We start from the raw sequence: 21,008 nt of genomic DNA, 5'->3' as shown, positions 1-21,008 counted from the left end.
TAAAAGTATAGAGATTCGTGCATAAAGCTGAAAAATGCTTTATAATTAATTTTGCCCGATATTTTTCAGTAACGATTACCAAAAAAATAACTTAATTGAAATTAGTATGAAAAGCCATACAACACTATGAATTTTTTTCTATGTGCAATTGGAAAAGCCTTACAGCTCTGCCCAAATTCCTGTACTATAGCTGTGGAAGCTGTTTTTATGTACCATATGGCATTTAGAAAGTCTATAGTATATATTAAAAAAATTATATATTTCTTCAAAGAGCCAGCTGTATAAAATAAAAATAGAAAACATTCTACGTATAAAAGACTGGTAAATTGGATAAGTTGGCCAGTGCTAGTGTTGAGCCACTCTGGCAACAAAAAATTTGTGCAAAAAATAGATTTGTAAGTTCCCAGAAATCTTGAAAATAAGTATAACAATATTTAAATATTTAGAATATTATAGCATAAATTCACTTAATACTTCTTTCTTATCATTTTAAGATGACAACCTATCTATGAGATAATCTGTATTAAAATGTGCAAATTCTCATTGTAGTAAGTTAAATTTTATATTTAACAGTTAACTCATGATCAAATTCTGGTTTGCTATAACAGTATCGGCTCGCCAAAAACGAACACGACTGCATAATAGCTTATGTGAAATGAGGTCTGTTCTGTCGTGCGTAAAAAAGAATTCCGATGTACTTAAAAAGCACATAAATTAGGCCGTACACTGCCGATCAGAAAAATTATCAATCCCACCCCTGCGTCCCGAGACACGCTATGGAAAACATGGGAAGCCATGGGCCTGAAGGATGGTGATTAAAAAAATTACAAAATATACAGCCCAATATGCGCCAAGAAATCTGAACCAGGACGCGTTGGAGAACTTTTTCGGGCAAATACGGCAACACAGGTGTAGACTGAACTCTTTATCGCCACAACAATTCCAGGAATCCTATAAAGCAGTGATGGTGAAACATATTTCCGGGTATCATTCAAGACGCAGTAATTGCGAAGACACCTTCGAAACGTCACTCCTGCAATTACACGTATAGTGAACGAGACGTATGCGAAAGAATTACAAAATATAGATATTTTATGTACAGAAATCAGCCGCGAGAGAGTTCTACGCATTGCAAATGTAATAAAAAAAAAGTTTCGCGAAATACACAGGCCAAAGTTGGTGTACAATAATTTTTTAAAACCCAGGCGACCGTGCGAAAAGGAGTTGTAAGGTGGCGTTTATGGAACGTTGCCAACAACCCAGATAGCACAGGTCGTCTATAAGCCGTCTTTAAAACGTCTTTCACACTTTGAAGACATCTGAAGACGGCTTATAGACGACGTGTGATATCTGGGAAATCTACATGACGGCCAATGTAATCTCTGTCAAAAATGAGGTACGAGATATATTGCACATAATAACAATATTATGTTCAAAACATATAGAATTCAGCCGACAAAACCGGTGAGTGATCTCACTAGATTACTCTGAAATACCGGCCTATGCGCATCTGCCATATTGGGTCCTCCGGAGAGAGAAGATTATTGAGCATCCGCCTTTTTGGATATTGTCAGATTCACTTTATAAACAAAATATGCGTCATTGATATTGATGCATAGTAGCACGACACATTATTAGAGTATTTTATTACATTTAAGTTTATAATTGGTTTAAAAAGCGAATTTGACAATACGCAAAAAGGCGAGTACTCAATAATCTTCTCTCTCCAGAGGACCCAATATGGCGGATGCACATACTCAACTCTTCAGTGCTCTATCACCGGTTGTTTCTGTCTGCTGAACGCACCTAGTGTATTCACTCACCGTATGAACTACCAATCACCAGTGCCTGTAGTCTATGCACTCAATGCGCGAAACGGAAGGCACCCCTAGCTTGTGCAAGTTTCTGCTTTAGTCCGGTAGAGCGAAGAAATCATAACTGAAAATGACAACCGCGGCTAAAGTAGGGCCTCAGGATTTACCTCCTAAAGGAGGATATACACCTTACCAAATTGACCGAATTCATTTGCGTAATGTTCTTGGAGGTACATATATGTAAATATATATGTAATATACTTTCGATTTTATCACTTAAGTATAATTGCACAACACTTGTAGAAAATGTTAAATGACAAATGGAAAATACATTTTAGGTAAAACTGGTATTGGACTTTTCTTTACCTGTACATTTGCTGGATTTTACGGATATTATCTAACTTATAAAAGTATCAAAAAGAGGGAGATTGAAATGAGAAGCTCCCGCCTAGCTATAATGCCACTGTTGTATGCTGAAAGGGAAAGATTGTAAGAAAGTCTTATATAACTTTATTGGTGTTTGAAAGTTTGTAGTGTAGGTAGCAATCGGTAGGTGTATAATAAGTGAAACACACAGATTTAAATATTGCCGTGATTAAAGTACAATGCTAAGGCTCCAGGATGAATCAGGTGTCTTGAATAAATGATTTCTCTTTTTGGGTTGCAATTAGAAAAACACCATACACTGAAAAGTGGAATGGTTTAAACAGATCTATTTTCCTACGACACTTTTCTGCAAGTGCAATAGTATTTTTTAAATGAAAGCATATGTTTCTTAAATTATTTCTTAACATTCTGTGTATTAAGTACTAAGGTACGGTGTTGAAACAATACTCAAAGGAATGTTTTTCAATTTGGAATACATACTGTAAGTGAATCAATGTGTTTTACTTACCTCATGATGATCATTAAGTACATCTCTACCCAGTGTAGATTAGTATTTTAGATTATAATTGTAAGGGACTCATCTTGTACGTGTATAAAACCATTTCTTTCGTGTTAAATACTAATAATATTTTATTCTTATAGACTTATGAAACAAATGAGAGCAGTGCGGGATGAAGAAGCTGATTTAATGAAGAACATCCCGGGATGGGAAGTAGGAACTTTCTTTGGAGAACCAATATACCATACGGTACCAAAGGATGAATATGTAGAGCCCAGTTTACAAGAATTAGTTGCGCACTCCAGTCCAAACGAATACGACGCACATGTTTATCGCCATGTCCTAACATAAATCCTCCTTTACTGAAATCTGAAAAATAGTGTATTACAGAACATAGTAAACATGGGTAATAAAACTTTATTGTTACAAGTCGAACAAATTTGTTTATTTATTGCGCATGTTATCATTTGTCAGATCACAGAATACGAATAATTATATAGTCGTGTCTGGACTCATTTTCATCTGAAAAATCTCGCCTATGCTTTGGTAGTACACACGTAAAGATCTAATGGAAAGTATACGAGTTTCAATTTTCATTAGTATTGGTATATTTAATATTACCAAACCATAAGGTGAGTTTAACTTTTTAGTTCTTTTAAAGTGCTTTAAAACTTTTTTAGTAGAAGCGATCTCTTGAAATGATCCGACGAATTTGAAACGGTATTTCACTAAATGTTAAAGTACACAAAGGTCTACTCAAAGTAATATAGTTAATGCAAAGGTAAACGTTATCATGTTTTTGCCCTGTGTGTTTGCATGCAGGTGTTATCGCATCTTTAATAATGTGGTTATATTCAGTATTTAATACAATGCAATACCTACAATAACAAAATATCATCGTAAAATAACTGTTTCAGTCTGTAAGTCCACATAGTACAAGTTGAGCCACAAAAATGGTCTTTGAAATTTGAGGCAATTTCAGAGGCGGATTTGGGGAATGGGCTGCCAATTTTCGGAAGCGGCAAATTTTGGGGAGCGGCAAATTTTGAGCGAAAGAAATTGAAAAAGATTTAAACACAGAGGCTTGAGATAACTTTTAAAATAATTCACTTTTTTGTTATGTAGCGAATTAGCAATGACTAAGATGTGAGTTGCCATTGATTTCATTTTGAAATTGTCTCGACTCTTTTAAATATTTGCAGATATTTCGCGAAAATGGCGCCAAATCTTCAAATTCGCTTCTGGACGATTTATAAAACGATCAAAATATTATTTCGAAATCCTTTGAAATAATTTACAATTATGTTCCCGACGTGATCATGAAGCTGACGTTACATGCTTATCCCGCCACTGCTATAAATTGTGGTACTAGTCGGTAATTACGTGTGAAGCACGCGGGTATATGTAATATTTATAAGATGTAAAAGAACACGAAATAATAATGGAAATATCATTTATTTATGCACTAATTATGTTAAATTCAAGCAGTGTTATATATAAACGTATTTCTTTATGTAGTATTTACAAAATATACATAAATTATATTACAAAATATATACATAAAATATAAAACTTAATATTACAGTTGAAGTATAATATAATGTACATATAAACAGGAACATAGATATATACACATTAACAACTATAATATATACATTTATAAATATAATGTTTTCTAATTCCGAGATAGCACAGACGTCTTTACTTGGACGCCTGTGTGCTATCTGGGTTCTCGCTGATCTCACTCTCATCCGGCTCATCTGGCAATAAAATTCCATTGAGCTTTTTTGGTATTGCGTCTATATTGTACATGTTAGCATTAAATAAATTTAGCATCCTATCTGTCATTTCGTATTTGAAGCAGTTTGCATTTTTATTTTTTAAATATAATTTAATTCTGGTTAATGCAGCTATTGTGTCTGGCTGCAATCTATTTCGATCTTTAGTTTTTATTTTTGTTACAAGGGAAAAATATCGTTCCACGTCAGCGTTTGAATGAGGCAACGACAAGCACAGCTGTGCTAGTTTTGATATATTTTTGAATTTGTAGGAACCGTCTAAAACATTTTGAAGGCTGCTAATGTGGTGCCAGAATTGAGCAACACCGAGTGCTCGTAATTTTTCTTTATCCTCGTCTGACGAAAAACATGCCACCGAACGCCACTCATCTATTACAGCCGCTTCGTTAAAATTTTTAGATTTAAATTTCTTTAAAATACAGGCTAAATGGCCCTTCCTATGTCTGTTAATGTCTAAAGCTATAGCCGGGTTTAAAAAATCTAGCGAATCTAAAAATATTTCATCGAACGGCATTCTTTTTACAATATTTTGGAAGGCGGATTGATAAAATTTTTTTACGTTTCTATAAAATTCTGTAATCTTTTCATGATCTCCTTCGCCGCTGCTATTTTCAATTTCACTTAGCGTGTTTACGCAGTTCGATCCTGGATAAATCGTTTCCAGTGCCAGTAAATTCTCTTCCTTCTCCACATCTATTTTATGTATATCGGAGCGCCCAATATATTCTGCCTTTATAAAATTGCCTGCCAATAATCTCAACAACGTATAACATTCAGAGAGTAGACAATGAATTACAACATTCGAGGTCTGAAATAGTTTGTTGATGTTAATAATTGCATCTAAGGCGTAAGATAAAAATTCCAAATACGCCTTAGTAAAACGGCAATTCATAAAATCATATATTTTCACCGCGAGGTCGGACTCCTTTTCCGATGCTGCCGTCGCCATGGCACTATATAAAGGTCCCCATTGATTTAAAACTCCTTTAACACAATCCGACACTGCCATCCATCTGGTTCCGGATGGCTGTAGAACTTTTAGTTGTTCAACGTTCATAAACTGTTGCACCTCTTTTAAATGAGACAGCCGTTTCGGATTTCGTGCAAAGTATGAATAAATTGCATGTAAGAATTCCTCTATGAACGGTGGCAAACATTTGCACGCATGTGATGCCACCAAATGCATCGAATGGCAGATGCACGGGAACACGCACATGTCCGGATTGTCTTCTAACAGACGGGAAGCCAATGAGTTCTGTGCTCCCACCATGCCATTCGCATTGTCAACGCACACGCCAACCATATTGCTCAGAGACAAATTGTTCTTGTTCAAAGAATGTAAAAGGCACTTGTATAAGTTGTCTGCTGTACTATCCGAAATCCTAATTAAATCTAATAAATAGCTTTGTATCTGATCGTTGTGGACATACCGTATTAAGAAACATAAAATTTTCATATTAGTTATGTCTGTAGTTTCATCTATCAAAACAGAAAAGAATTTGCCCTGTAATCTGTCTGTGGTTTCTGCAATAATCGACTTATTTATTACGTTCTTTACAATAGCTGTCATTTTCTTTTTGTTCAGAGACATGTGCGAGAGTATATCTGGCTCTGGCAATGCCTTCTGCAGCATTTCAATAAAGTGGCAGTAGAATTGAAATGATCTATTGTGCTCCAGTGCATCCATGCATACTCTCATTTCTGCCGACTTTACTTGCCCTGCAAAAGTCCTTTCGACTGTACCTGCGAGTGCCTCTTTTTGATGTATCATGTTCATGCAATGCGCTCTGCTGTTTGCATGATTGTTTAGGTCAGTTCTGATTGCTGCAACAAATTTCGAGCACGCTCTGCACCTTCCCTTGTACGGGTTGTCTTTAACTGGTTCAAGCCACGATTGAAACTGTGGGTCCTTTAGCCAAGCTTCTCGAAACGTTTGCCGAAATACTTTCTTCGCAGCAGGGACTACGAAGGTGGTATCACTGTCTATTCATAAAATACTAATTATTATTCATGAAAACCAATTTCAATGAAATAATTATTGGAAAAAGAAAGTGAACGCAAAAGTTTAATTACAGATACGTCTTACTTGAATCAGTCTCTGTATCTGAGCTTCTAATAGCTGCATCGCTTGGTCCGGCAACACTGGCACCGGGGCGAGTGGTAGTTGCATCGCTAGGTACAGAAATTGATGCTCCCGGTTTCCGTTGCATGTTCGCGCTATGCGTCGTAGTGTTGGCGTGGTGTTGTAGGGAACCTTTGGCAGCTTTTACAAATTTGGAGCAGACTGTACACTTGACTTGGTACGGATCCTCAGTTTCTTGAAGCCAGAATTGGAACTGTGGGTCCTTTAGCCAAGCTTGGCGAAATGCTTGCCTCTTTACTTTCTTTGCAGCGGGGACAACGAAGGTGGTATCACTGCCTAATCATAAAATATTAATTATTATTCATACAATATTGCAAACCAATTTCAATAAAATAATCATTCAAAAAAAAAAGTAAACACGAAAGTTTAATTATGGATATACCTTACTTGAATCAAGCTCTGCACCTGAGCTTCTAATAGCTGCATCACTGGGTCCAGCAATACTAGTATCAATAGCTATATAAAATAACCATTATTAATACATTTTTAATATCAGAAACTGGAATGGCTAAAGAAGAAACACCGTAGTGCAACAATACTAAAAGAATTAAAAAGAATAAATATTAAAAGAAGTAATGAACATAATGTTCAGCATATCCTTGTGCAAAAAGATACTTTAATTCTTCAAGAAATGTTCATTTCTAAAATTATACTGGAGCAAAAGTATTAAATATTTGTCTTACCTAATTCTTTGCTCATATTGTAATTTTAATAAAACACTGTACAACTCTAAAAACGGCACGATCCACAAACGTATTGCGTAGCGTCTATAAAAGTACTGTAAGAATTTGAAAGCGTGGCGGCGTGGCGTAGCGTCACTTGCAGGGTTCAGCGGAAATGGGCGGAAATGACTTGTGGTCAAACTATTCCGCGGAGGGGGAATAACCAATCAACGCCAAGGTGGAAACGAAACGGCGCCACCGTCAAGTCAAGTCAAGTTAGCCCAACCAGCGTCGACAACCGATTCCTCAGCAACGCTGGTTGGCTTGGCTTGGCTAGCTTGGAGCGCGTTCCGATTCACGCATAATGCGCATAAAGTACATAGGATATGTCACGTACCCTACGCACTTCATGCGCATTATGCGTGAATCGGAACCACTGATTTCTCTATATATAGTGTTTGTATGGATTTAGCTTTCCCTGATACCACAGTCTGATCTCTATATACAGATCAGTGACCGGAACGCACGCTTGGCTTGACGGTGGCGCCGTTACGCTTCCCACCTTGGCGTTGATTGGTTATTCCCCCTCCGCGGAACAGTTTGACCATCAAGTTATTTCCGCCACACGCTGCCCACCGCTAAATAACTACCCGATGAGTTATTTCCACGCCACGCTGTTAGCCAATGACATTCATATACTCTATTTACAACGTTTTACTTAGTGAGGTTAAGCGTTCGTAAACAATGTGGTTTTCAAAATAAATCTTATGTATTTATGTAGTCAATAATTGATGCGTATACAGACATGTACCTAAATTAATTGAATAAACTTTTATAAGAGTCTCCTTTTGTACTTATTAATTTGTAGTTAATATTTAAGGAAGAACTTATTTTGTGTTACTTCAAATGAAGTAATTGCCGTACATACATAACCTACAACTTGTAGCACGTGGATAATAGCGTGAAAGAAATGAGTTTGTTCGTAATAAATAGGTGAGTTTAATAGAAGACGACATTACTGATTTGAATTGATAAACAGCGATATTCGTTACCTTTATACATTTAAGTTCTATTTCAATTAGAATTGTGTTTCCATAAACTGTTTTATATATCTTACTTTTAATGTCTTATGTTTTGGCAGGTATGAGGGTGAGAAAGAGGTGGAAACAAAAAATGAAAAGAAACATCTCTCTGAATTATTAAAGAGAATAGAAGAGCGTAAACAGGAGAGGGCAACCAAGAAAGAAAGTTCAGTCTCGCAAGAACATAGAGACGTGAAAGAATCTGACCCTAAAAAAAGGAAGAGGAAAAAAGAAAAAGAAATTCCAGATACTTCTATTGATAGCAGTGTCACAGAAAGCAATATCGAAACACAGAATGCGGATCAGGGAAAGTTACGTAAAAAGAAAAAAAGGAAGAAAAAGGATATCCAAAATGTAGAGAACAATGGAGAATCTGAGACTATTGAAACTAAAGATAAAACTGTGCAAGATGAAAGCACGGATAATCAAGAAAAGGGAATATCTAATAAATTAGCAAATTCAAACACTTTAGAACAACAAATACCAGAAAAACCTAGCAACTTCCTGGTTCTAGGTGCTAAAACTAAAAGAAAAATTCGTGAAGTCAAGAGGGTACTACCAGAATGGTTGGCTAATCCGCAAGTTATACCAATTGATTTAAATAGTGGTCCAACTATAGAAGAATTGAATTCAGTTCTAGATTCTAAACTTGTTGAAGCTTTGAAAGCTAATGGTATCAGTAAATTGTTTCCGGTTCAAGCAAGTATGATTTCGTGGTTACTGCAGGGTAATCTGGATAGGCAACAGGGATGGTGGTTACGCGATACATGTGTGTCTGCTCCTACTGGCAGTGGTATGAATATATTAAGGCGGGATTTCCTAGTAGCGATTGGCCGCGGCAGCTGGCGGCGGTCCCACTAGTGCAATGGAGAAGTATGTATCTGTGCCTTCGTTGCGCTAGTGGGACCGCCGCCGGCCGATCGCGGCTAGGAAATACCGCCTTTAGGCATCTATTAGAATGATGTTCTTGTGTCATTAATTTTGTACTTACATAGTTTTAGTCAATAGCATTTGAATAATGACACTGTCCAACAAAATTTAAGTTTTCGCGATTCTGTGACGCTGAGCGGCCCACGCGCCATTGACTACCACTGTCGGCGTCCTACGTTTTGCCAAACTCTCGTTTCCATATTGAAAACAAAAGTTTTACCACTTCTGCTGATGGTTTCCTGAGGAAAAATGTCTGCTGCATCGCGTGAAGTAGTCAGATTTTATCCTAGACCCTTAGTTGTTGAAATATAAAGAAAGATATCTGCAAAAGTTGGTGCATTTCGGGTGTCCTTTTCCCCTTCATCGTTGTTTAAACATATTTAAATGTTTATAATTCAATAATAATTGATGATGACAAACGGTTTGCGGATTCGTTTTCAACGAATAAAAATCTAAGAAACGGCTATTGAATCTTACAGATCAAAATGGCTGTTGGACAGTGTAATCGATGAAACTCACTTAATAGTGTTATGTTATTCAAATATATAGTACAAAGGTTTATAGTATTAAACTATAGTTTTAAAAATGTGCTTTTTAGGTAAGACTTTGGCATACGTTTTGCCAATTATACAAATATTACAATCACGTTTGGTACCAAAAATACGTTGTTTAGTTGTTGTACCAGTACAAGAATTAGCAGCCCAAGTTTACAAAGTGATGGTTACGTATACATCACACACAAGCCTCAAAGTTTGTCTACTTTCTGGTGCATCTTCCTTTCAGCAAGAACAAAATAGTATTCTTAAAAAGAGTATGTATCGCATATGCATCTCTATGAACTAAAGTATTATTTACACGGTTATCCACTTAACTCAGAACCCGCGCGCGCGAGAACAGATGACTGGTGAAGTAGTCAGTCCCTGTCCTAAAGAAAAAATTGGATTTTGGGTGTACCAACGCCTTGCTCAGGGTTTTGCGTCGTTTTCTCCTAAGCCTGAAGACAAATGTCGAGGCGATTGTCTGATAGAGGCCACGCAAGGCATCCGTTCTCGCGCGCGCGGGTTCCGAGTTAAGTGGATAACCCTGTATATCCTATGAAAGTTATAAAAAAAATTTATAAGTTATACAAAAATCCTTTATTTGTCTTTTTAAGCTGCCAGAGGAGGTTATGTATCGTTGGTGGATATAGTTGTTGCTACACCTGGACGTTTAGTTGACCACATATTAAAAACGTCAGGATTTTCCTTGAATGATCTGAGATTTCTTGTTATTGATGAAGCAGATAGAGCCGCGAATTGGTTAGAATATCTTCCCGAGCCTCATCATCATCCTCCACGGTTAACATTGTTCAACATGCGTCACAGGTTATTTTTCAACTGTTATCAGATTATTCTATATGTAATGTCATTTTTATATCTAACATCAATCATTTAAAGAACAGAACAGCCATATTGATTTTTCAATGTAGATGTTATTTACTTAATACGTGGATATTTATTGAAATATGTACTTCACACTTTGTATCAGGTTGTTAGTGACTTTGTAATTTTTAAACAGCAAAGTTCCAGCTCAGAAACTACTATTCAGTGCAACCTTGTCCCAAGATCCCGAGAAACTGAATCGCCTTGGACTGTTTCAACCAATATTGTTTACTTCCGTTCTGGTATCTGGCAAAGATGAGGATGTGAACTTGGATAAAGAAGTAGATTACTTTGTTGGTCGTTATACAAGTCCTGAAGAACTAACAGAACTTGCGGTAGAATGCGCGGCAGAGTACAAGCCGGTCGCTTTGTACCAGCTACTAATTAGGAACGATACGATCTCCAAGACATTAATATTTACGAATTCGGGCAAAACTGCCCACAGATTGACTCTTTTACTCGAATCGTTTTTATCCGAAAAGAACGTAACGATTGGGGAGCTTTCAGCCCAACTTATGCCAAAGCAGCGCGAAGATATGCTTGGAAAATTTGCTGCTGGAGAAATCCAAATGTAGGTTTTACCTGTATTAAAATGTGAATTGCAATGTAGCTTATAGTGTTCCTCACATTCGTATTATGTTTTTAGACTCGTGAGCTCGGATGCGTTGGCAAGAGGCGTAGATATTCCAGACGTGCAAGTAGTTATAACCTACGATCCTCCTAAACACATTAAAGGTTACATTCACAGAGCAGGCAGAACTGGTCGCGCTGGGAAGCCCGGCAAAGCGATATCTCTTCTTACATCCAAGCAAGTGGGAATATTTAAACATATGTTGAATAATGCTCATAAAGCGGTACCAGATATCGAGAAATTAGAGTTAGATTCTATCGCAAATGCGATTAGTTATTCCAGTCATGTAGAGAAATTAAAGGAAGTCCTCGGAGAAGAGAAGCAGAATAATATGCAACGCGTGAAAGCTGTTAAACGAATTCAATCGGTAGTTACAGAGTAAAGAAATTTGATTATTTTACAAAGTCTGATGATTGTATAATAAACCACCTCGATTTTATATATTAATGTGTACTAAATAAATGATTCGAACACTTAATTTACAAGTGATTAATTTTGCGTATAGTCTCATAGGCTGTAACTTGGCGATTAATTGGAGGGAATAGAAACTTAAGAACCACAGTTCGTAGGGTAACATCGATAATAACATTTTATTGTCTGGAGTTAATAGTATCGTACATCATGCTCGTTCTCTATCGCAATTCGTTCTATAAGTAGTTTCGATATCTTTAAATTCTGTACTAATTGTTACTCTCGCGGTTTTATTTTATCAAAGGCAAGTTATTCTCAATTTTCATTTATAAAAGATAAACGATCGTGTATTGAGTAACGACACAGATACAATTAGATTGCTATTATTGCTGTGTATAACTGCATTACTTGAAACTGTTGGTTACGCTTTTCAGTGAAATTTAACCGAGTAGCGAGTAAGAACTGCGAAACTGAAAAGTGCGAAGAAGTAGTGCAGTAAGAAATACTTCCGCAAACGAGTTCAATTACGAAACTGAATGATTCATTCATTGCATAAGACTGTAATCGTTCATTTCACGCTTACGTTTGTTATTGCATGGAGATAGACACAGCGTACAATTATAATTTTAACAGCGCAGGGTTATAGATCGTGTTTAAATCTAAGGCATGTTCTAAGCGGTCGGATGTGTACCTTGTAATATGCACGACATGGAATTTCGTCACGTAAATTCTCAAGCGACAGCAAGAAAAATCCGCTTAGGTATTCAATTATAATTACGTTCCAACGGAATTGAAACATCGTTTGCACATGCTTAAATGTAACAAGTTGAAATGCAAAGTGAAGAATCCAAAGACAAATATATTAATAGCCTGATTTGTTGATGCATTGATATATGATATAAAAATATAAAATGTGTATTTCATATGCAAAACAAATGTTTATGCAAGTTTATTAAAAGCTTAGATTATTTACAAAAAAAGTAGCAAGTTTCTATTTATCGCAGGTAACTTAACACATTTAAATATATTTCTGCTTAGTATAGATATTTTAACGCGAATTAAATAAATGTAATTATTCTTCTAGCAAATGTTATTATCAAATTTGCAAGAAATTCAACTACTTAAATTAAAACACAGTCAAACGTCTTTCCTCTAAATAGTTGTAATAATTTTTTAATTGGTATAACTTTTCAACTAATTGCAATGTCTATTTGATCGCTAAATATCGCTAAGGCAATCGAAATCGCTAGTTAAGTAAATCGAGAAAGATTTGCATTAAGTGACAAAACGAAAAGTACAGTCTGATGCCCGGAAGCTTAACGGCTCAACAGGAATACAATAATGCTCGAATTTTCGTTGTGAGAAATCTAACGAACGAGCAAGTTTCACATTTATTTATTCGCAATATCGTATCTTAGGTTATAGACAAGTGTCTAACAAATGACTAAAGGTCGTCTCTTTTCAGCTTCAATATGTTACATACCGAGACCGCATCAGGCCATGTTCGAAATGCAGTCCTGTTCAACATTACCATTACATTATACATGTATATTTATGCTCGTATGCTAGCCTTTTCGTTTTCTTTAACCTTAACGTTTCATCAACAATGCCAACATTCAGTTCTGTGTTATATTTACAGGTTACATACTCGTAATGTGTTCTCCATAGGTATATGTACATACATAAAACATGGTCCTATATGATTCATATGTATCGTTGCCATATATGTGTATTTTAACCTTAGCGCCAATAAATTCGCTATGCTTAACCCAGTAGTCTTACATTAAGAAGATATTGAGTAGGATCACTTATGTATAATAGTTCATCGTATATTACGTGTATTCATAATTGGAACGCGCGAAGCAATCTTTTTCCTTAAAAATCTACCGGGGCTTGTTTTTTCATGTACATCGATTCATTAATATTTTCTTGACCAATACGCGAAATGATACGTGCGTCCCGAATTTCCATCGACGTATTACCTTGTAAATTTCGTATTGACTTTGTCCAATTGCCATAACGCAGTATTATATATGACACAAATTTTGTGTTAAATATTTAAAAAAATATTTATAGTAAACGTTAGTATTGATGTTACCATTCACTATTATAGGTTAAATATATGTACATGCTTTAAGTTTGTAACGCGCGTGTTTCAGTTTAATCGACAGTATAACTTTAAATATTAATGAATTAATGTCCAGAATTTGCGTAAGAAAATTTTGTCACATTTTAAATGCGCGTAGATCAACATATCGGGTGCGCATTGCGGTATTTTTTTTTTTAATGTAAAGGTGAAAGATGAACATAATTTCATTTTCATTCCATTTTCAACTCTCCTATCTCGCTTCTAAACGAAGTTCGTTTAAAGAAGATATTATTGTACAACCGTGTATAGTACATTTTAAATGTAATGCTTTATTGTTAATATATTCAATTGCCCAGAAGGTTTTTAAGGTGTTTTTAATAAAACGGGACATTACTATACCATACTTATTGTCGTGCCATTCTTTCTGCATATTGGCTACCATATTGTAATTTCTCTACATAATAAGCCGTCGAAATAAATCTGGGTAATTTACAATTATTGGTATTGCGTATATTTAATCGTCAACTTTTAATTATAGCCCTTTCTAGTTTAATCTTTCCTAGAAAGAATACGAGCTAGTTCGTTTATAATTTATACAACTTTTCTTTATAAGCAAATAAATAGTAATTTCTTGAACCTTAATATTTCGTTCCATTAAAATACTATACAGTTTTATGCAAATATCTAGAAATATTTGTATTAAAAGCGCTTAGATTAAAGCTGTCTTAAAAGCAACGATTGCGTTCTCTCATTTTGCAAAACCCACAGATTTAAAGCAGTTCGAAACAAATTTTTCCTTTATTCTGGCCAGCAATATTGTCAATATTATATTTATTTTACATTTCAACGAAGCGTTAGAATAATACGAAAATGGTAACGTTTTGCAATCCTACAGAACGCCGAGTGCGAGAAATGCGCGTTAACGAATAGAAATGAAATAAAAGTGCGACGCGTGTTCATGTTAGCACATATGTGTGAGAAAATATTTGTAAGAAAATATTTTGAATGAAATGCAGCCAAAGAATGCTTTTACTGAAAGGAAATACAGTATTGATTCGTTATAAGCAATACCGCCGGTGAGCTTATAGCAGAGATGTCGAACTGCCCCACTCCGAGAGCCGCGCGAGTCGGGCCCCTGGTCAGCTGGTTCCCCCACTTATACCCCGCGGTTCGGCACTCAGAGGAGAAATTCATCAGAGTGAAGTAGGCGTGGAGGGGGCCGTTCCCCTACGGCTCTACGGAGCAGGTGACGAGGAGTAAGAGCCACTGCGGCTCGGGACTCCCGAGTCGGGAGCCGCTAGTTGGGTACCTCGAGCTTATAGCGTGTAGGCGATTCGTATGCTTTCATTTCTGTCGGAGGTGATGCATCGGAGTGATTCAAATTTTAATGATTTGTGGAGAATAGATTTTTCTAAATATAGACGCCACACATTTATGCTATCCATTGAACATATTTTTTATAACTGAAGTAACGCATTTTTTGGGAAAAGCCAGAAGCTAGGTGAGGCTAGCTGTACATTATATACGTATACTTAATAATCGTTGTCATGAATTTTGTAAATAATTGCATAGTGTACGAACATCAATTTGTGAAAACATTAAGATTATCGCAGCTGCTTACATAATGTCGTGCAAACAATCGAAGAAATGTTTTATGTGTTGACAAAGGCAACGAAAATCTTGAACAATGATGTTCGAATATCAATTCTTCTGAATACTACTGTACAAGGTATAGTAGTCAGCTTTTTCACGTTTATTATTACAATTATTAATCGATCGGTGTCTGTTCGAAATTCTACGTGCATTCCAGTGGCAATTTACGAAATTTATATAGATTGAAATGCACATAAAAATGCGAGAGATGCAAAAGTAATTTTATAACGTCTCGAAAATTTAAAGAAATTATCTTACGACGATCATTTGTAAAATAGCCTTTTGAAATAGATTGAAACTTTTAATTAAACAAAACGCAGACGTAATTCAGCAGCACAGACTATACAGCGAAGCTGTTACCACTCTGTGTAAATACATCTATAAACAACATTTCTTTACTAACGATAAATTATACATTTTATTTTACAACTTTTTCTTTGTATTTATTACGCAGCATCTTCATTATACAGAGTATTTCAAAAAAATTATGCCAAATTTGAGGGACAAGTAATCACATAGACTATTCACAGAGACAAACAAAAATATTTTAACAAGTACAATTTAAAAATGATTTTGGAATTATGTGGCGTTTTTTAGAACGTGTCTTGAATTTATTTTTCAAGAATTCTATTTTTAGTCAGTGGTCTATATTACACTTTACAATTTTTATTTCTCATAAAAGTATTTCTTATTGTCGGATATTTAATGCAATATATATATATCAACGAAAATTAACAATTGCTGATTAAACTCTTTTAAACAGCGATGGAAGATTGATTTTATTAATCAATTGAATTAATAGTGATTACGCATAACAATTGATGTCTGAAATAATTTTTTCTTTAATTACAAATTAGCCGACTGATAAAAGAGACATACTCGCAGTACAGTTTGTTACTCAGTCATCAATCGATAAGTGAAAGTGATTGAAAGTTAATCAATGATTGTATAAGTAGTGTTTGTCCCCGTGTGATAAATATTTTATTAAAAATCATATTTCGATTCCTCTTGCATCCCTCTCTTCTGATACAAAACTCTAGATACTACTAGCTGCGTTGCGAAGCCATTAAGCTTAGTTACTCTTAGAAAGGTACTTAATAAATAATAATCGTACACTCTCTGATATATGGCACGCATCTTGTGTTGCATCGCATCGGAACGCAACTTATATCTTGCACGAGTTGCGAAGAACACCTTATATATTTTATTTCCAAACAACGAAAATATGGACATTGTATAGTAGCAAGAGTGGCTTAAAGTCTTCATATGGCATCAACCACGTAATGCATAAATTTTGTTTCAGTTATAATATGCAGTGTACTTATGTAGTAATAAATTAAAATAACAATGGAAAGTATGAGTCTATCTGAGACTGCATATTATAATAATACTTCGATTTTTTGGACATTATAAATATGACTTAATTCAAAGAACTTATTTGCAGAACACGTTGTTTGGGCAAATTACTGGAAAGTTGAAAAAATGATACATGGTAGCATTATATACATAATTTTGTCGTAATTTAGTTAAAGTGAAGTTAGTATGATTTAGTATTATGTAATTATGATTTATAGAAGAATGACGAATACTATGTTGTAAATTAGTTATTGACAAATCTCAGAAATGTTGTATATATATATATATATTGCAAGGTAAAATAATGAAATAAAATTAGATTATTATTAAACAGTTTGTATACAGTAAAATTTAATGATAATATATTTCGCCTTTTTATAAACATATTTTCCGTATTAACAAATGGAAGAAAATATATAGTATTATCAAATAGTTTTCGTAAGTTTCACGCAATATGAAGACTTCATTTCCTTGCGCTTCATTCAGAGTCCCTGTGATCATTCGTCATGACGTAAACGCGTTCGCTAAAATTAGCCAGCGTAATAGTCGAAATTCGCTAGCATCACTCACGTATTTACAAAATTTCGTTGAGAAAAACTCTCTCGTATTGGTCGCCCCGCAATGACTACATCTCGTTGCATCTAAAAGTATGTCCTTGTTAATTTAAATAAAAGGAAGACCTATATTTTTTTCTCCTCGTGGGATTTACTCCACCGCCTCTTCATCCCCCCAAAATTCGATTTAATTACAAATCTCACCAAGCAATTAGCTTCGTAAAGCGGTCATTACTTCAAATCGAACTTTTTGCCTTTTGTAAACGATCGGGAATAGACACCGACACTGTTCACTTGTCTATTAGAACACGCTTCCTGGTATTTTGCAATGGTACCTTGATCGGTTTGTTATTTATATCTCAATGCATAACATATATATCGAATATTTTTAAATTCCAATTTAATATTCTTTCGGTTTTAAAGACGACTGTAGTTAAATAGGAATGAGAATGATGTAGTGGTATTATACAGGGCGTAACAAAATAGGTGGACTTTAGGACCCTATTCGACTCAACTTAAGGATGAAGGAAGGTGATATAAACAAGTCTAAATATTTTTTCTTTCTAAGATGCAAACACTTTTGTTTACGACGGAGTTTGGCAAGAACGCTGGCCAAGGGTTGAACTCCATGTAGACTTTTGTTACTAATAATTTTCTACTGCAAGTGAAGTAATACTATATACAAGGTGTTTCGATACACGCGGCAAAGCTTTTAGGGGGCAATTCTACAGGCCAAAATAAGACGAAAATATAGAATACAATTTTTTAATATCGCTCTTCGTTTTCGAGAAACTCCCACTGTGCTTCTGTGCGCGCGTATTTGGCTAAAATTCAAAGTCAAATTTTGTTGAAAACGAAGCGTAATATTAAGGAATTTTATTCCATATTTTCGTCTTATTTTGGCCTGTAGAATCAGCCCCTAAAAGGTTCGTCACCCGTAGTGAAACACCCTGTATAATAACAGTGCTTGTGACCAGTTCGAAAGTGTCAGCAATTTTTTAACCAAATAAGTAAACAGAAAGTATTTTTAATTCGGAAAGGAAAGATTTTCAAATCCATATCCACCTATTTGTGTTACACGCAGGATATTTAATGAGTTTGATGCCTAATTTAAAAAAAAAATATATCAAATTTTGGGAACCTAGTAGTTTTGCAAAGTAAATCGAATTCGTTGTGATACTACTTATTTATTGATAATAACATGTCGCGCGTTATTTGTGAAAAATACGATGAATAGGATATTGTTCTCTGACCACTTGTAGATGTGTTTACAGTTTACAATGAGAAAGATAATTCTTATCTACAGTATATCAATGAATTTTTTAATTATTAAAGTTATTAACTTACATTTATATTTCAAGCGTACTTTTGATTTTAACAAATACTTATAAATGCTTAGAAAATACTTGTTCATATCGAGTTATACCCTGTCTCGGGAATATATATTTTATATATTATACTCGATATTTATTTAGGTGTCGAATATAATGTAATGTTTCTGCATCAATTTTATTATTTCTTCGAATTAGTCCCATCACTAACTACAATCGTTGGTGTCAAACTTTTCACTGTGTATTAAACAAGTATTAGAAAATTATTCACGATTAACTAACGAAATTGCTTCACTACACATTTATCTTCATCTTATTCTATACTCACTGAATTGATTCAGTTCGAATTACTGATTTAATTTATAATGAAAACGTTTAATACTCCTTCCACGTGTATACCTCATTTTAAATGTGGCATCTGTGTCATTAAATTTTTAATTTTACAAATTCATTATTCGTTAAATTACGCTAACATAAATATCGCCAAACACCAGGAATGCACTTTCATCGAAAAGTGTATTTTAACATACTAATAAGAAAAAATGTATTGTACGTTTTAGGTTTAATTTTATTTCGTAGAAAAAATTTTGGTATGACAGTTTCAGAAACCATTTTTTTATTCGGAGGGAGAGTAATATATTTACTTATTCGTAATTCTTCTTACGCAAATTGCTTCAGAGGCAGCGCAATTACTCCTGCGTTTAATACTTTTAGTGTTACCAATGGTAACTTATAGGTAGTTACTATTTTGGAGTTCATAATATTTATCTTCTAAAATATGCAAGACGTATGAGTAAAATGGGATCGTATGATTCAGAGAATTTTTCAAAGGCGAGTGTGACTGAATTGTTAAGAAGATGCTTAAAGAAGTGGTGCAAGTATTTATGTGGAATATATTTTTAACGAAGGAGCACAGCATTTGTTAGAATTATAAAGTACATAGAGGGTAAAATTTAAGTTAATATTTGCTTCGAATCTCTTCTCAACACGTTTTCTTCTATTTTTTAAATATTTCAAATTTAATTTTTCATCCGAAAATCGAATATGAGATTTGAACTATTACTTTTTTTTCTGCTTCCATTTTCCATTTCTCGTACGTTATCAAGAAAACAAAATTGAGACTGGTAAATAGTTTCAACACTCATCATATTTCATCCCTATCGAAGTAAATAGAAATTACTATATCCGCAATGAAGTATATATTAATTTTTACTCACTAAAATAATTAATTCCAAGTTTATAAATTATTCTGTTACACCAGAGGCCTAGCTTATATAGATAACTTTGTTCTATCTGCGATTACACGCGAATTTTGCTTACGCACCGAGATTTCTTCTCGATTACTTACATTCTTCGCGCGATTAATGAAACTCGTGGGAACATCCCTTCTTGCGGGGGTGATTAACGATAGGCAACGAACTCGGATCGAGAAAGGTCGGGGGAAAGAAAGACACGGGTTAGGGGGTGTGACAGCGACGGAAAGGGGTGGCTAACAGTAGATAGATTGAGAGTTCTACTACTATGAAACTCGTCTTTACCAACATTCTACGTTAAAAAGATCGATCGATTCTGTTGCCACATGCAAGTCTGCTTTTTTTATGGATTGTTAGAGCGAGGGCGAGTGTCATCAATGAGCAAATAAAACGATAACGTAGCAGAACGTTTAGAGTAATGCACCATAAAATGCTGTAAAGGAAAATAAATATTTAGAATAACGAATAAGGTTTGGGGGCGCATTTCTGTGAGACTCTGTATTCACCCCTATCTTTATTAAACATCGTACCACTTGTGATAGCGCGCAGGTCTTCTGATAAAAATGTACTTCGCAAATCATCAAAAGTCTATCGCTTATGAAACGTTAAAATGTTTTAGGAAAAATAAGGATTTCTCTAATATGTATGAAAAGGAAATAACTAATGGTTTTCAGGAACCATTACTTCGACATTATTTTCACTTACTGATAAATTATTAGCATGTGATAGACTTTTATTAAATTTTATGGTGCCATCGTTTTCATGTTTAATCGAAGAAGGGATTAAAAAGTTTGTAAATGAAGACTACATGAAAGTCGTGCTTCAATTATTTAACGATATATATGCATATTTAAAGCACGGTGTAATAGACAGAGGTGTTCCGACTCTGTACCTTTTACCCCTGCGATTTTGTGTGCCGATTTCTGTTTAGTTCCCCTGGCCGCCGCGAGAGGCGTTGTGACTTAGAAGGCATAAACATATGTGTTAATGAGA

General features: G+C 34.9%; 3 protein-coding genes across 3 annotated transcripts; 2 read left to right on the top strand and 1 right to left on the bottom strand.

Annotated features, from left to right (window-relative positions):
* Nucleotides 1-1,867: 1,867 nt before the first annotated feature.
* On the top strand, nucleotides 1,868-3,131 carry Nd-b16.6 (NADH dehydrogenase (ubiquinone) B16.6 subunit). The gene is made up of 3 exons (XM_076811417.1): nucleotides 1,868-2,044; nucleotides 2,153-2,303; nucleotides 2,844-3,131. Exons 1-3 carry the CDS (start codon nucleotides 1,945-1,947, stop codon nucleotides 3,049-3,051), a joined length of 459 nt encoding a protein of 152 aa, XP_076667532.1. The 5' UTR covers nucleotides 1,868-1,944; the 3' UTR covers nucleotides 3,052-3,131.
* A 1,180-nt stretch (nucleotides 3,132-4,311) lies between these two features.
* LOC143368018 (zinc finger protein 862-like) lies at nucleotides 4,312-7,417 on the bottom strand. The gene is made up of 4 exons (XM_076810323.1): nucleotides 7,326-7,417; nucleotides 7,030-7,098; nucleotides 6,586-6,918; nucleotides 4,312-6,482 (listed from the first exon to the last, which is right to left on the bottom strand). Exons 1-4 carry the CDS (start codon nucleotides 7,339-7,341, stop codon nucleotides 4,402-4,404), a joined length of 2,499 nt encoding a protein of 832 aa, XP_076666438.1. The 5' UTR covers nucleotides 7,342-7,417; the 3' UTR covers nucleotides 4,312-4,401.
* A 590-nt stretch (nucleotides 7,418-8,007) lies between these two features.
* Nucleotides 8,008-11,846, top strand: Dbp73d (putative ATP-dependent RNA helicase Dbp73D). The gene is made up of 6 exons (XM_076809612.1): nucleotides 8,008-8,297; nucleotides 8,446-9,179; nucleotides 9,915-10,127; nucleotides 10,470-10,680; nucleotides 10,874-11,308; nucleotides 11,384-11,846. Exons 1-6 carry the CDS (start codon nucleotides 8,275-8,277, stop codon nucleotides 11,748-11,750), a joined length of 1,983 nt encoding a protein of 660 aa, XP_076665727.1. The 5' UTR covers nucleotides 8,008-8,274; the 3' UTR covers nucleotides 11,751-11,846.
* Nucleotides 11,847-21,008: the final 9,162 nt, after the last annotated feature.

The sequence above is a fragment of the Andrena cerasifolii genome, chromosome 4 (assembly GCF_050908995.1).
Source record: "Andrena cerasifolii isolate SP2316 chromosome 4, iyAndCera1_principal, whole genome shotgun sequence".
Lineage (NCBI taxonomy): Eukaryota > Metazoa > Arthropoda > Insecta > Hymenoptera > Andrenidae > Andrena > Andrena cerasifolii.
This window is presented reverse-complemented; position numbering and strand designations above follow the sequence as displayed.

Bases quoted from the DNA above. Each gene is read 5' to 3' on its own strand.
- Dbp73d (XM_076809612.1), top strand. From the start codon at position 8,275: ATGAGTTTGTTCGTAATAAATAG. The intron at 8,298-8,445 runs GTGAGTTTAATA...ATGTTTTGGCAG, and splicing joins AGTTTGTTCGTAATAAATAG to GTATGAGGGTGAGAAAGAGG. The intron at 9,180-9,914 runs GTATGAATATAT...TGTGCTTTTTAG, and splicing joins GTCTGCTCCTACTGGCAGTG to GTAAGACTTTGGCATACGTT.
- Nd-b16.6 (XM_076811417.1), top strand. From the start codon at position 1,945: ATGACAACCGCGGCTAAAGTAGGGCCTCAGGATTTACCTCCTAAAGGA. The intron at 2,045-2,152 runs GTACATATATGT...AATACATTTTAG, and splicing joins TTTGCGTAATGTTCTTGGAG to GTAAAACTGGTATTGGACTT. The intron at 2,304-2,843 runs GTAAGAAAGTCT...TTATTCTTATAG, and splicing joins TATGCTGAAAGGGAAAGATT to ACTTATGAAACAAATGAGAG.
- LOC143368018 (XM_076810323.1), bottom strand. The intron at 6,919-7,029 runs GTAAGGTATATC...TTTTATGATTAG, and splicing joins AGGTGCAGAGCTTGATTCAA to GCAGTGATACCACCTTCGTT. The intron at 6,483-6,585 runs GTAAGACGTATC...TTTTATGAATAG, and splicing joins AGATACAGAGACTGATTCAA to ACAGTGATACCACCTTCGTA.